The sequence below is a fragment of the Vulpes lagopus genome, chromosome 3 (genome assembly GCF_018345385.1).
Source record: "Vulpes lagopus strain Blue_001 chromosome 3, ASM1834538v1, whole genome shotgun sequence".
Taxonomy (NCBI): Eukaryota; Metazoa; Chordata; class Mammalia; order Carnivora; family Canidae; genus Vulpes; species Vulpes lagopus.
In genome coordinates, this window is record NC_054826.1 from 145,451,659 (window position 1) to 145,466,358 (window position 14,700).

Here is a 14,700-nt window from a genome sequence, read left to right on the forward strand (position 1 = left end):
GCGTATAAGAATTAAAAGTTTATATGTAACGTGCTTTGATTTCCCTTCAGTTTATTCAATATTTGTAATGCTGGTTAAGATTATTTACCTCGGGACGCCTGGGTGGCTCAGTGGTTGAGCGGTTGAGCATCTGCTCAGGGTGTGATCCTGGAGTCGGGGGATCGAGTCCTGTATCTGGCTCCCTGCATGGAGCCGGCTTCTCCCTCTGCCTGTGTCTCTGCCTCTCTCCGCCCCCCCCCCCATGAATAAATAAATAAAATCTTTAAAAAAAAAGATTGTTTACCTCTGGGGTGCTGAACAAATGGACAGTAGTGAAAGAAGAATAGCTAAGCAGACCACTAAGATGTGCGTCTAGCCCAGCACTTGGCACACAGTAGGTGTAGGACCATTGCTATATAAAATATCTGATCTATTAAAGCATGCCTGAACTACTGCCATGGTAACCAAATATTTTTCTGCAAATCTTCGGGCTTACAAGGCAAATTAAAAATCATTTCAAAAAAACATTTCTCTCTAGAGAAACGGCTACAAGGACCCTGTTTTTCCATGACAACTTTGTTTTAACCTAAAATATGGCACTTTATTTTGCAAGAACTGAGGAGCAACACTCCCTTTTCCCGGTATCTGACGCTGGAGACTTACTGCGCACGAAGTAGTGATCAAAATCTAACTCCATTCACTTAGGAAAGTAACCTAAAAACAGCGATGTCCACCCCCTCAACCCCCCACCCCCACCCCCACCCCCGTCAGGAAAGGGTTTAGGTTTACGCAGACACAACAGGCCACACTCTATGGATCCTGGCAGACACTCAGCGTTGGAGGTTGCTGCATTTATTTATGGATGAGGTTTACATTTTCCCCCCCAGTTCTTTTTTTTTTTTTTTCCCCAGTTCTCTTAATAGAATTAATTAACTGCATTCATTCATGGACTCAGTCCACACGTTTCGTAAGAGCCTACCAGGGACATAATAGTGAAGATGCGCGCCTCCCCTCAAGGAACACACCATCCCAGCGAAGATCTACTCTTCAGTAGCCATCGGGGAGGTGCTTTTGCGGCCGCTGTGTGACTGCTCGAGTCAGGACCCGGTGCCCGAGGTGCCCGCGGTGCCCGGCTCTCCCGGGCTGGCCGCGCAGGGTGGGGTCAGCCGAGCCGCCGCCGCCGCCGCCCCCGCCCCGCGCTCCCCCTCCCGCGCAGCCTTCAAGGTCGCAGCTCGGACCCCCGGAAATTAGCGGCGGGCGGCGGGGACCCGGCGGGGACCCGGCGGAGCGGGGGGCGGGGGCGGGGGCGGGGGCGGGGCGGGGGGCGCCAGCCTAGCCCGGCGCCCGCGGGACGCGCCGCCAGCGCCCTCTCCGCCGGGGGCTCGGCGCTCGCCCACCTCTTCCAAATTTAACCATTACCTAAATCCGAAGGGAAATGAGCAAACCTCTCGGATTGGGTGTCAAGGTATTTTCAGCCTCGTTGGGCGTATTTATCCCGAAGTGTTTCCACAACAAGCTATTTCGGGGCCGCGGGGCAGGTTTCGCTCCGCGGCCGCCGCGGCCGCTCGCCGGGCTCCAGGCCGGCGGTGATTCACGGCCGCGACCCGGGGGCGGCAGAGCCCGGCAGGCGGCGGGGCCCGGGGGTGCCGGGAGGGTGCCGGGAGGGTGCCGGGAGGGTGCCGGGAGGGTGTCCCGAGCCCGAGGGGCGGGGAGGGAGGCCTCCTGCGAGCTGGCGCTCCGGCTCCCCGGCGCTCCAGTCAATCTGTGTCCTGAATCCGTGACTTCCCGCTGCCGAAGTCTCCCAGAGCCAAGAAGGGTTCGTTTTCTTTCGAGTCACTTCTAGTGTCTGGTGTCGGGCCCTCCGGGGCTCTCCAAGCCCCGCAGCCCCACGGAGCAAGCCCGCGGAGGACGTCCCGGGAGGGCGGCGGGCAGGCCGGGGGGGTTGCGCAAGGGGAGCGCGCCCGACTGGGGGCTGGGGGCAGGTCTGAGAGGGCTAGGAGAGCTACTCCCCAACGCTCAGGAAGTGAAGCTTGTGGTTTTGGGGGCTGAGCTCGGAAGGAGATTAAAAAAAGAGAGAGAGAGAGAGAGAGACAAGCGCAGCCTCTCCCGAAAGCAGCTCAGTTTGAAAACTCTCGGAGCGCAGTGCCCGCGCCCTGACCCCGCAGGTAGGTCCGCGCCGCCTGCTCTGCGCCTGCCCCCCTGGCGGGGGCGGCCGCGGGGACCAACCGGGCGCCGCCACTGCGGGGGCGACCAGAGGGCGCTGCCGGGGACCCCGCACCCGCTGCTGGCCACTGCGAGGGAGCCCCAGGACCCATCCGCAGGGGATTGTGGCGCAGGGGAGCAGGATTCATCCGGGAAGGAAACATCTGGTGGGGAGGCGGGGGCAGCTGGGCTCAGCGGGCTGCCCCCGGGCGCCTCGGCTCCCGCCTCCCGCCGGCCGCGGAGAGAGGCCCCGGCCCGCGTGCGCTCAGGGGCCGCCCCGCCCTCCCGCTGCCAGCTGCTGCGCGAGGTCTCCTTCCCACGCGCCCGGCGCTGGGCCCGCCCGCCCTGCGCCCGCCCTGCGCCCGCCCTGCGCCCGCTGCCCTCGCCCTGGACCGGCCGCCGGCCTGAGCCGAGAGGGCCCCTCGCGGCCCGCCGGCTCCCGCGCGCTCGGCTCCCCCGGGCCCCTCCGCCCCCCCGCGCGCCGACGCAGACCCAGGCCTCGGCCGGGCCCTCGAGGCCGGTGCACCCCGTTTCCCTTTCCCTCTGGGTTTCATAGCTGTCTAAGGAATTCGTTTGTGCGTCTGTTGTGTCTAATTATACGGCCGAAGTGGCGGCTCAGGCAGAGAGGCCCAGGGAAAGGTGTGCTGGCCAAGCTGCGCCCCGGGGCAGCCCGAGCGCCTCCAAGCCTCCCACCCGAGGGGCGGACTCCGACGGCGGCAGGTGGCCTCGCCGCTCCCAGGGGCCTCCTGGCTCCTAGGACTCCGGAAAGCTCTCTGGGATTCTGCTTCAGGTCCCCAGCCGCCCTTGCTCTCCAGCCTGTGCCCGCGCCACCCCAGGGAGGGGGCCGCAGTGGGACGTGCAAAGCCCTCCAGGGCAAACGAGACCCCGATGGCTCGTTCTGGGCTCGGAGCGCATCCGGCAGCCTGGGCCAGTGTCCTCCGTCCTGCCCGGGAGCCGCGCACTCCTCCGCCGCCGGCCTAAGCCTCGCGACGGCCCAGGACCGGGGGCCTCGTCCCGGCCCCGGGTCCCCTAGCACCCTCGTTTCTGAACGAGGCCAGACCGCGGAGAGAGCCGCTGTGCCTGCGGCCCCCGCGTGAACCCGGCCGCCAGCTAGAGGACGGCGAATTCGTTTGCCCCAGACCTAGCCGCGGTCCGGGTCCGGGCCCGCCCCCGAGCAGCCCCGCGCGGAGCTGGAGGCGCTGCCCCGCCTCGCCGCCGGGCTCAGGTTTCGACCCCGGGATTAGGTGAACTGATTGGGGGTTCAGGAGAGCGGCGCCGCGCCCCCCCCCCTGCGCCCCGGCCCCCGCGGGCCGCCCCGGCTCTCCGCGGCCGCTAAGCCGCGGTTCCTCGCGGACTCCAGCCGGCGCGCGCGAATCGCCCCACTTCCCCTAGACAAGGTTTTCGGTGAGCAGAACGAAAAGGGCTCTCTCCCAGGGCTTGGTTTCTGAGGTTAGATGTCCACAGTCTGGGCGTGCTGCCCGCACTTCGCCTGCTGCTGCCGCCGCCCTCGCGTCTCCAGACCAACCTTCTCCCTGGCGAGCGGCGCGAGGGAGACCACCGGCGCGCGAGCTCCCTCGGGGGCCGGGGTCGGGGCCCTGTCACGCGCCCTCCCGCCACCTTCCTCTTCCTCTTCTCTCCCGCCCTCTTTCTCCGGCCCCCGCCGCCCTCATCCCCCTGGCGCGGCCTCCCGACCCCGCTCCTCAGCCGGCCCCGTGCGCCCCTCCCGCCCCCCGCGGGCTCCTGCAGGGCTTGGCTTCCAGCCCCTTCCAGGTGCCCCGCCGCCAACCCATCCCGCGGCCCCAACGGATGGACGCGTCCCTGCGCTCCGCCCCAGCCCGGTAACAGGCCAGGCAGGCAGTGGGTGCTCGACTTGGGGCAACTGACCAGTTGGGGGACATCGGCTCTCCGGAGAGCTTGGTCGCCAGAGCGAGTTTTCCCTTTTAGGGAAGGGGAGGGGCCAAGGGGTGTGGGCAGGGCAGGAGGAAGAGGCTCGAGCCGGGGCCCGGGACGGGTTGTACCGCTCAGCTGTGGCGGCGGCGGGCTCGCGCCACCTGTCCGAGTGCCACCTGGTGAGCGCGGCGCGGCCGGGCCAAGCTCCTCCTCCCGCGGGCCTTCCTCCCTCCTCCCGGCCGGCGCTCTCGCTCTCTCCACCCGGCTGCCCAGTGCCGGGCCCTGGAGCGTGCTGACCCGCGTTTGCGCCCGGTTCTTCTCCTCTCGCAGGTCCCCGCCTGGCTGGGGCTGAGCACGCCCTCGGGGTGACAGTGGGAGCGGAGCGGAGAGCGCGCCCGACCACCATGCCGCGTTCGTTCCTTGTCAAGAGTAAGAAGGCTCACAGTTACCACCAGCCGCGCTCCCCGGGACCCGACTATTCCCTCCGCCTGGAGAATGTGGGGGCACCGGGCGGAGCAGGTACGGGGTGCGCCCAGGGATGTAGATTGCGAGCCCCGCCACACCACCCTCCCCCAGGAGCCCTGCAGGGAGACCCTGACGCCCCTTTTGCTCGTTTCTGTTTCCTACCGTCTGGGTCCCTTCCGGGGCTGTCGCCTGGGTGCCACAGCCTCTTTGCTCCCGCCCTCGGACCGGGAAGGGTTCCCGGCCAGGTCTGGGTAGAGAGGAGGATGCCTGGGTGCCACGGCCTGGAGGGCGCCGCTTCAGAACCAGCGGGTCCACTCAGGCCCAGCCTGAGCTCCGATCCTGCCTCCTCTCCGCAGACGGCACCTCGAGTGCAGGCGGGGCGCAGACGGAGCCCCGGGGTCGTCTGTCCCCGGAGTCCCAGCTGACCGAGGCCCCTGACAGATCCTCCGCATCCCCGGGCAGCTGTGAGGGCAGCGTCTGCGACCGGAGCTCAGAGTTTGAGGACTTCTGGAGGCCCCCGTCGCCCTCTGTGTCTCCAGGTAGGAGCCCGTTGGGAGCTGTGAGGCCGGGGCGGCAGGGACCCCATGGTGAGGAATACACTGACTTGGCTTTGGGTGCAGAACTGCTAAATGGATGGCCGAGAGTCTTTCCGAAAGGCTAGCGCTTGTTCAAGGGGTAAGGGGCCCGTGGGGGGAGGGGGGGACCTGGCTTCTCTGGGACTGCTTCAGCCCGTTGGGATGTCTGCTGCTTGGATCCCAGGCAGCGGGACTCGGGTTGTTCATTCCTAATATTCGTTTGGTGTAGATAGTGGGTGAGAGAAAATATATGAGTCGTCTGAACAGCAATCTCGACTTTTCGTTTTCTGATCAGTTGACTGTTTAGAAAGAGCTGGGATCCCCAAACCCAGACCTCCAAGTCTCAAAAAAACGGAGACCTGGGCAGTCTAAAACTCCCCCTGGCTCCCTCAGTTATTGGGCCTGGCAGAGCTGGGCGCCAAGCCAGAGGGACGGGTCCGACGAAAATCTCTGCCCTCCTCTGAGTCTTCGCAGGCTCGGATCCGGGGCCTGTTTCAGTTTTCGTTCTTCCAGGTTGGCCTAGCCCTGGGGCCCCGTCCGTTGGCTTAATTTCCAGACAGTAATTGAGGTTTGCACAAACGTTGAGTGGGGGCATGTCTTGGGTCCTGGCCAGGGGAAGAACGCAAACCAGCCCGATTCCTCCCACAGCCTGTTATTTCCAGATTGCATTTACGAGTTTTAAAAGATAGCCTGAACCCCACCCCACTCTCAATTCGTTGACCTGGCTAAAGCCCTAACTCCAGCGAGTGTGTCTGGGAGCTTGAGACCAGAGAATTTTTCTTGGCTGTGCAGGACACGTCCTGCAAGACTGAGTGCTCCGGGAATTTCTCTGTCAGAATCTTGGGGCGCAAGAAACGGCTAGTCTGGAGTGTGCAGTGGGAACAGATTCATAAATCTGTATGCAAATAGAGAAAGGATACCTTGGGCATTTGGTTTTAGCAAAATTCCCGTTGGGCAGGGGCGCACAAGGCCACAAATATGGGAAAGCTATGTCCCTGGCAGGTGGCAGCTAAAACCTTATTTGTAAATTATTCTCTGAGAAATTTGAATTTGTTTTTTTTTCCCCATCAAGCTAGGACAGGAATGAGAATGGTGGTAGTATTTGGCGGGCAGTTCAAGCTCCAAACCCTCCTTTCTGCTGCCCCTTTGGGTATTTAATAATCGTTAGGAATGTTAACACCTTCCCGTTTTTTTTTTTTTTGTTTGTTTAAAAAAAAAAAAAACCGCAACAACAGATGTCTTCGGTAGGCCAGGCTGCATTTTATTGGTCCTCTCCCTCGCTCCTTACCGATCCCGGAAAGAAAAGGGACGGAGTGGGAACCTCTAGGGGCCGGGAGCGCTTGGCCCTGGGACCTCGGAGCAGGAGCGCTGTCCAGGCCCTAACGGGGCCGCCTCGCCCGGCCTAGCTCAGCTCAACATTTCTCCAGCACAGACAGCTTGGCGCGCTTTTCTCTGTGGGATCGCGAGGTGCTCCGGTCCCGCCAGAAAATGCCGTCCTAACGTTTCCGCTGCCCTGGCACCAAATTTACCCATCTCCTCGGCCGATGTCATTTTAATTATCCGTTTGCTGCCCTGCCGCCTCCAGCGATCCTCGAGGCCCCAGAGACCGGGGCCGCGTCTCATCCCGGGGGCGTCGCGGCTCCCGGCGCGCGGCTCCCCGCACCGGGGCTGGGCAACCTGCAGACGCCGCCGGGCGGCCCAGCCTAACTGGACGCCCCCCTGTGCCTCCACAGCCTCGGAGAAGTCGGTGTGCCCGTCGCTGGACGAAGCTCAGCCCTTCCCCCTGCCCTTCAAGCCGTACTCTTGGAGAGGCCTGGCGGGTTCTGACCTTCGGCACTTGGTGCACAGCTACCGGCCGTGCGCGGCCCTGGATCGCGGCGCCGGCCTGGGCCTCTTCTGCGAGCGCGCCCCGGAGCCAGGCCACCCCGCGGCGCTCTACGGCCCCGAGCGGGCTGCGGGCGGCGCGGGGGCCGGGGCGCCCGGGGGAGGAAGCGCAGGAGGTGGCGCTGCCGGCGGCTCGGGCCTGGGGCTCTACGGCGACTTCGGGCCCGCGGCGGCAGGGCTGTACGAGCGGCCCACGGCGGCGGCGGGAGGGCTGTACTCGGAGCGCGGCCACGGGCTGCACGCGGACAAGGGCGCAGGCGTCAAGGTGGAGTCGGAGCTGCTGTGCACCCGCCTGCTGCTGGGCGGCGGCTCCTACAAGTGCATCAAGTGCAGCAAGGTGAGGCTCCCGCGCGCCCGGCTCTGTCGGCCCCGCGCCCGCGCCCCCGGCTCGCGCCCCCGGGCCCCTCTCAGCGGCCTTCTCCCCGGCCCCACCCGCCGCAGGTGTTCTCCACGCCGCACGGGCTCGAGGTGCACGTGCGCAGGTCCCACAGCGGCACGAGACCCTTTGCGTGCGAGATGTGCGGCAAGACTTTCGGGCACGCGGTGAGCCTGGAGCAGCATAAAGCCGTGCACTCGCAGGTAAGCGCGGGGCGCATGGCCGCGCACGGCCCTGTGAGGTTCCCGAGTTCGGGGAAGGTCCGACTGTCAGTGCGGCACCCGCCACTCTCCGCCTGGCAGCTCTTCCCTTGGACTTCCCCGGACTGCCCCCAGGCTCCCCCAGCACGTCCCTTTCTTTGCCCACATGTAGGTGTGTAGGGAAAGGTGGCCGGCTGGGGCATCCAGGCAGCCCTAGAGCTCCCCGTCACTCGTTGTGAGCCTCTCCAGAGGATGATCCAGATCACTGCTTTGGGTTTGAGGAGGGTTTGTGCACTCTTGCTGCTGATCTATCAGATGTATTAGCTCTGGGGTTTTTTTGGCCTCGCTTTTCACCAAATGGCTGTCACTTCATTTGTATTGACCCCTCCCAACTGAAAAGAAGGGATGTCACCTCATTTAGAGCATGGGAGAGCATAATTGTCCTGTTCTTTCATTCATTCCTTTATTCATATCTGTGGTGCAACTTCCCCGTGCTAGGCTGCTCAGAATCCTGTAACAACACACTAGGTCCCTGGCCGGATGCCCCCACAGAATTTTTTTAAGATTTTATTTATTCATGAGAGACACACAGAGAGAGGCAGAGACACAGGCAGAGGGAGAAGCCGGCTCCACGCACAGAGCCCCGTGTGGGACTTGATCCTGGGACCCCAGGCTTACACCCTAAGCCAAAGGATGCTCAACCCCTGAGCCGCCCAGGCTACTCTACCCCCACAGATTTTTTCAGTTTAACGGAATGACAGAGGGGTTGGTAAGCAATTAAGTACACAACTATGACAAGTGAATGCTTACTCAGAGACTTATTTACTAAAAAAGAGTACAATTCTTACAATTCTTGCATCTCTCTCAACACTGGCTGGAAGGGGCAGTGGCATCAAGTGACTGAGGTCTAAGCCTCCTGTTGAGGAGGGTGGAGAAGTGTTTGTAAATGGGTGTCAAAAAAGCAGGGTGGGGATACTTTTTTGCCATGGGGTGTGGAGGGTTGTGGGCGAACTGTTTGGGCAGAAAAACTGTTATGAGGAAGAGGTGGGGAGGGTGGAGGTTGGACATAAATCTGGGGAGAGAGGATGATGGAACAGACTAAGGCAAAGGGGAGAGCCTGAAGGAAGGGGGAGCCCTGGCTTTGGGGGTTTTATGGTCGGGTTAGTGGTGAAGAGGATGGCAGCCTAGGGTGACTACAATAGGAATGCCACGTCTTTCTGTCTACAGGAACGAAGCTTTGACTGTAAGATCTGTGGCAAAAGCTTCAAGAGGTCATCTACGCTGTCCACACACTTGCTCATCCACTCAGACACCCGGCCCTACCCTTGTCAGTACTGTGGCAAGAGGTTCCACCAGAAGTCAGACATGAAGAAACACACCTTCATCCACACTGGTAAGCTGAAGGCTTTTGGCTTGTAGGGAAACTCCTGGTGAAGGCTGGCGTGGAGGAGCATGATTCTTCCCTCTGAGGCCAATATAATTCACCTTTGCTGTGATATCCTGACTACAGGATGAGTGGTAGATGAGGCCTTCTAGATGGAGTTAATCACTGCAATGTGTTCAAGAAAATAAGGAGGCATGGGAAGCCTGGGTGGCTTAACGGTTGAGTGTTTGGCTTTGGCTCAGGGCATGATCCTGAAGTCCCAGGATCAAGTCCCACATGGGGCTCCCTGCATGGAGCCTGCTTCTCCCTCTCCCTATGTCTCTGCCTTTCTTTCTATATATATCTCTCATGAATAAATAAATAAATACATCTTTTAAAAAAGAAAAAATTAGGAGGCAGATTCTCTTAGATTTGTTTACATACAAGGTTCTCCTCAGAAGGGCTTTGGGGTAGGGCTGCATTTGCAGAACTACTCAGCTGGTCAACCTCAGGTACACTATCCTTGCAAAGACTATTTTCTTATAGTTTAGCTGCTGTTCCAACTGCTGCATGATCTGGGTGAAATACGAAGCTCCAGAGATAGAGGACTTTCTCCAGGGCTGCTGGAGACTTTTTGTGTCTGCTAAGCACTTTTTAAATGCATTATCTCATTTTATGCTCACAAGAACTCTGGGAGGTAGAGACTATTCCTTATTCCCATCTAGAGATGAGGAAAGTGAGGCACAGAAGGGTTGGGTAACCTGTCCAAGGCTCTGATAGCAAGCGGCAGGGCCAGGACTTAAATTCAGATCTTCCTGACCTCAACTGTATATTAGCTTGACCACCATTTACTGTATTCTATTTTCAGAGTCATGAGGGTTGGTAGATGTAGAAAGCTTCTATTCACTTACTGCCCTTTTCAAAATATCAGCAAGTTCATACCATAATAATGGTAATTCTTTACCTGTGATAATACCTTATAATTTATAAACTGCTTTCAAATCTATCCCTTCTTAAAAAAATTATCCTCCCTCCCCCCGCTTTTTTTTAAGATTTTAGTTATTTGAGAGAGAGACAAAGAGGGCATGAGTGTGTGGGGGGGGAGGGGAGCAGAGAGAGAGAGGGACAAGCAGACTCCCTGGTGAGCTGGACATGAGGCTCGATCCCAGGATCTTGAGATCATGACCTGAGTCAGACACTTCACTGACTGAGCCAGCCAGGTGCCCCATCCTTTCTTTTGATCCTTACTGCCACCCCATAATGTAGCCCTTAGCCTGATGAAACTCAGGGTGATTTACCAAAGATCAGACTAAGAGTGCATGTTGGGGCCATAGAATGCTCTGGATTCCAATTCTGGACTCTTTCTCTAACATTTTGATTGTATATAGGTGGCAGTTTTAATGTCAGGAGCAGTCTCTTTAATAGTAAATAAGACATGTACAAGAGACTCAGAATTCTCTCATTCCAGAATATGAACACTGATTTAAAACGGATTTTAGTGTTCCAAACACCTACCTTTGAGTTTATAAATATGTTGGGACAGTGTCGATGCCCCATCAGAAAACCCAGAAAAATATCTTACTTTAATCATGACCCCTTAACTGAAATTTCTGGGTAACCTACTCCTTTTGAGTAAAGGTTTTCCTGCCAAAATGCAACTAGGACCTTGACTGAATGAAACATTGAGTCTTTATCACACATTCACATCATAGTTAGAATTTGTTTCTCAAATTTGTTTGACCCTAAGGGAATAGCTAAGTTTTGTTGGGTGGTTCTTTATCAAAGAAATCTGAAGCATGAAGACAGAAAGGAATGAACAAGAGAGAAGAAGTTTCCTCAAAAACCAACCTCATCTATTTTGTGCAGTTTTCCAAGACCAATCCCTGACAATAATGCCATGCTAAGGCTATTTGGAAATTCATGCTATTTATCCAAATGTTAAACATCACCTGAATTGGGGGAAAAGACAGAACCTTTTTCTTTTGTTTGTGAGATGTTTATTTATTTATTTACTTATTTGAGAGAGAGAGCAAGCACGTGAGAGAGCGCAGGAGGGGCAGAGGGGGAGGGGCGGAGGAAGAGGGAAAGAATCTCAAGCAGAGCGCAACAGGGTGCTCGATCTCACAACCCTGAGATCGTGACCCGAGCCGAAACCAAGAGTTTGAAGCTCAACCAACTAAGCCACCCAGGTACCACCAAACCTTTTCTGTTTGTTATTTATTAATCTATGGTGAAGACTTGCTAGGATATAAAGAATCTTTATAAAAAGAAAGTAAAATCAAGACAGAAAAGGATCGTTATTTAAGGAATACTTTGTGACCCAAATGTGGATTTTTAAAAATAAGACTTTGAGATGTGTCTATGCTTCAGATACATTCTATTGTCCTTCAAGAGCAAGAAAGAAAACAGATTCACTGGTCCATACAAACCAACACCCACTTGGAAACTCAGATTTGAAAACTTCCTCTGAATTAGAGCAGAGTCACATGGTTTGAAGGACAGGCCCCCACCCCCACATTGAACATCTGCTGTGGGAGCTCTCTGCTTCTAAAGCCAGGGCTGTCTTGCCAGGGTGGATTCAGCTGTGAGTCTGGGCACGTGGCCTTTGCTCTGTTTCCGTTTAGCAGGAAACGGTTTGAGGCCTTTTGCTGGGAACCCCCACTCAGAAAGTCTCCCTTTCACCTGGTGCACCCATGACTTCCCAGGACTTGCGTTGCAACACGTCACCCTCCAAGTTGCTTGAACGCCTTAGACTCTGGTGCAGCCAGCTGCTGCCAGGAGCATGTGGGTCACAGTGAGTTGCCTCTAGCTTTGTCATAGACTCATACTTCCCTCCCCCTCCTCCATCCTTGCAGGTGAGAAGCCCCACAAATGCCAGGTGTGTGGGAAGGCATTCAGCCAGAGCTCCAACCTCATCACCCACAGCCGCAAACATACAGGCTTCAAACCCTTTGGCTGTGACCTCTGTGGGAAGGGCTTCCAGAGGAAGGTGGACCTTAGGCGGCACCGGGAGACACAGCATGGGCTCAAATGAGGGCCCTGGCTGGAGCGGCAGTTACACAACACTACAGAGGGCAGCCTCCCCACTTGCCACCATCCACGTCTGACTTCTCAGGCCCTCCATTCCAGTCCAAAGATCCCAGCAGGATGAGCTCCTTCACCTTACTTCCTGGAACTCCAAGAAGGGATAAATTACCTATGCAAAGTTCAGCCCAGAGTGGGAACCAAAGGACTCATGGCTTTGGACATCCCGAATAGGCTCCCTGCCACCGGAAGACTCAAAGTCAAGAGGGGATCAGATAAAATCTTGAGCCCTGCAGCTCTTCCCATTCCCAGCCCTGCTCCACAGACAGAAAAGTCCTTCAGGTTTTTTACCTCCTCTTGACTTACTCCAGATACTTGTGTGGACAAGGAGGAATCACCATTTATAAGGTGGACACAGGCTAATGTTTTTATCTAGAATGATAAATGAGTGTTACTTTTTTTTTTTTCTTTCCGGGGAGTCTGTTAACCTCTTTCTATTGGGTGCTGCCTATAAATCTTGGAGGAATCAGTTCTCCCCCTTGAAGACTGGTTCAGAAACTGATTTGGGGATGGAGTTTCATACTCTTGAAATTACAAAATACACTGTCCAGACTGCTCCAAGAAGGAGCAAAAGAAAAGTGGACCTGGTAGCGAGAGGAGAATCCTCCCTGCAGTGAAGCTTGTGAAGACTTCACCAGAGGAGGTGGAAGCACAGAGCAACACCTCTGGACAAGATGCCATCCATTCACTCAGCAAATGTGTATTGACCACCAGGTCTCAGGCCTATGCTAGGTATTGAGGAGCCAGAGATTCAAGTTATGGCCCATGCCCCTGCCCCTCAGAAGCTAACAGTTGCACCTCCAAGTAGCTAGATCTTTTTTTTCCCCTCCTAAGGAATTCAGAGAAGACAAAACAAAATCTTGACCCTTCTTTTCTGACACGTTTGGATTTTTATCAAACATTAAAAAAATAGCTGAACAGGTACTTCCAAGATTTGTGTGTATATTCAGTTTTTTATTGTTAAGCTGATATTTTTAAGATGTCTAAGCTAGCAGGCATGTGGAGTGACCCTCCATGTGTACTATAAAGAAAAAAAGTGGTATTTTTACTTTGATGAGGTTTGTAAATGTTTTTAGAACATCTGGAGTGCATTATGTTTGTTAATACATATTTATTAGAATGATGTTTTAAATTAATAAAGTATTAAGACTCTTACCTATTGCTTCTCATTTAGGCAAGGAATTTGGGAAAGATCTTTGTTTTAGTGTGTAGTGGGAGTTGGCATTGAAAGAAACTACAGTGGGATATTAAAAGTTAAGCAGTCAAGCCAATATTCAGAAGAAAGTAAAAATCCAATTGCTCTGATTTTCATTTGCTTTTTCCTTTTACACTTCAAAGATCCTTCTTTCTTAACAGAAAAACTAGGTATACCAAACTAAGCTCCTACCTTATAGAGTCCCTAGTGGTCCCACATGTACATAGGTACTTCTGAGGACTTCAAGGATGTTTTTGTTGGTTGATTGGTTGGTTGGTTTGTTGTTGTTGTTGTTGTTATTGTTTTTTAATAGGTTAGAAGATTTCAGATGAATAAAGAAATCACAGGCCTTAGGTCTGGAAATTGAGTGTTAGTCACAGCTCTATCACCAATATGTTGTATGACTTAGGCAACTTCTTTGGCCTTCCTGATTCCAGTTTCCTTGACCATGAAATGTGGATATGGTTCTGTCATCCCAATCAAACCCTGACTATTTGATTCTGTGGAGACTGGAAGGGAGAGAAAGTATGTGATACTGGTTAGGTGCCTCACCTAAGGCAAGTCTAAATCTAAAGATGCATTAGGGGCAGTAAAATTGGAATTTGGGTAATAATATTTCTAGCTCTATCCCACTTGTGGGAGTTTCTTGCATGAATCAGTCCTTTACAAGAATGAAACCGGAATAAGGTCCTGGCCTAGATCCTGACTACCTGTGTGCTCATTCTAGCATCTCCCAGCTGAGGTAGTGTGGCCCCTGGTGACCACCAGTGGATTGTACATTTCAATTCAAATCAACTTCACACATACTGATTGAGTAACTAGTATGTGCCTGGCACTGTTCTAGGTGGTGGGGATACAGCAGTGAGCACAGTATCCTGTCCTTTATTTGGTCACTGCTGAATCTTCAGCTCCCAGAACAGTGCGTGGCACACAATAGGAGATCAATAGGTATTTGCTGAGATAATAGGTAAATAAGCAAAGAAAATAAAGTCCTGCTTCATCCTGACTTTCTGCTTTCTGGAGCACAATGAAAAGAGAAATTGTGTAAGACTTCAGGAAACCAACTGAACACACAGGACTCTCCTGAGTTTGTAGGTGAGGGGGCTTTGATGCTATTTTTCTCCAGTGTCTCCAAATCTCAGTCCTTGGCTGTGCTCACCTGGTTTTCAACACCATGTCTTTCCATGTCAGTTTACTGTCATTCAAAATTTAAATTTGTTTATAATACAGTTTAAGATAATTTTCCAGAACTGATGAGTGAACAGTTACAGCATCCAGGAACCTCTTCTTAGTGTCCTGGGAAACAAGGTTCCCAATAAATAAAGAGCACAAAACATCCTTCCCACAGAATTCACTGTGCACACTGGTTGATTATTTCCAACCTGGTTTGAAAAGTAAAGAAGTTGCATCGAAGAGGTAAGTAGACTGATTGAAATCTAGTTATCTGTCCTATCCTTCTGTTATGACATTTAGAACTTTTTGGGCCA

General features: G+C 54.9%; 1 protein-coding gene across 3 annotated transcripts; it reads left to right on the forward strand.

Annotated features, from left to right (window-relative positions):
- The first annotated feature begins 1,957 nt into the window (after positions 1-1,957).
- Positions 1,958-13,173, forward strand: GFI1 (growth factor independent 1 transcriptional repressor). 3 transcript variants are annotated; one of them, XM_041747219.1, is made up of 7 exons: positions 1,958-2,144; positions 4,402-4,590; positions 4,893-5,075; positions 6,845-7,332; positions 7,437-7,574; positions 8,799-8,964; positions 11,790-13,173. In XM_041747219.1, the coding sequence occupies exons 2-7, from the start codon at positions 4,476-4,478 to the stop codon at positions 11,966-11,968; spliced, it is 1,269 nt and encodes a 422-aa protein (XP_041603153.1). In that variant the 5' UTR covers positions 1,958-2,144; positions 4,402-4,475; the 3' UTR covers positions 11,969-13,173. The 3 variants fall into 3 exon arrangements, with proteins under 3 accessions (XP_041603153.1, XP_041603152.1, XP_041603151.1); XM_041747217.1 differs by lacking the exon at positions 1,958-2,144 and adding an exon at positions 4,194-4,250; XM_041747218.1 differs by lacking the exons at positions 1,958-2,144; positions 7,437-7,574 and having other exon boundaries at positions 4,141-4,590.
- The last annotated feature ends 1,527 nt before the right edge of the window (positions 13,174-14,700 follow it).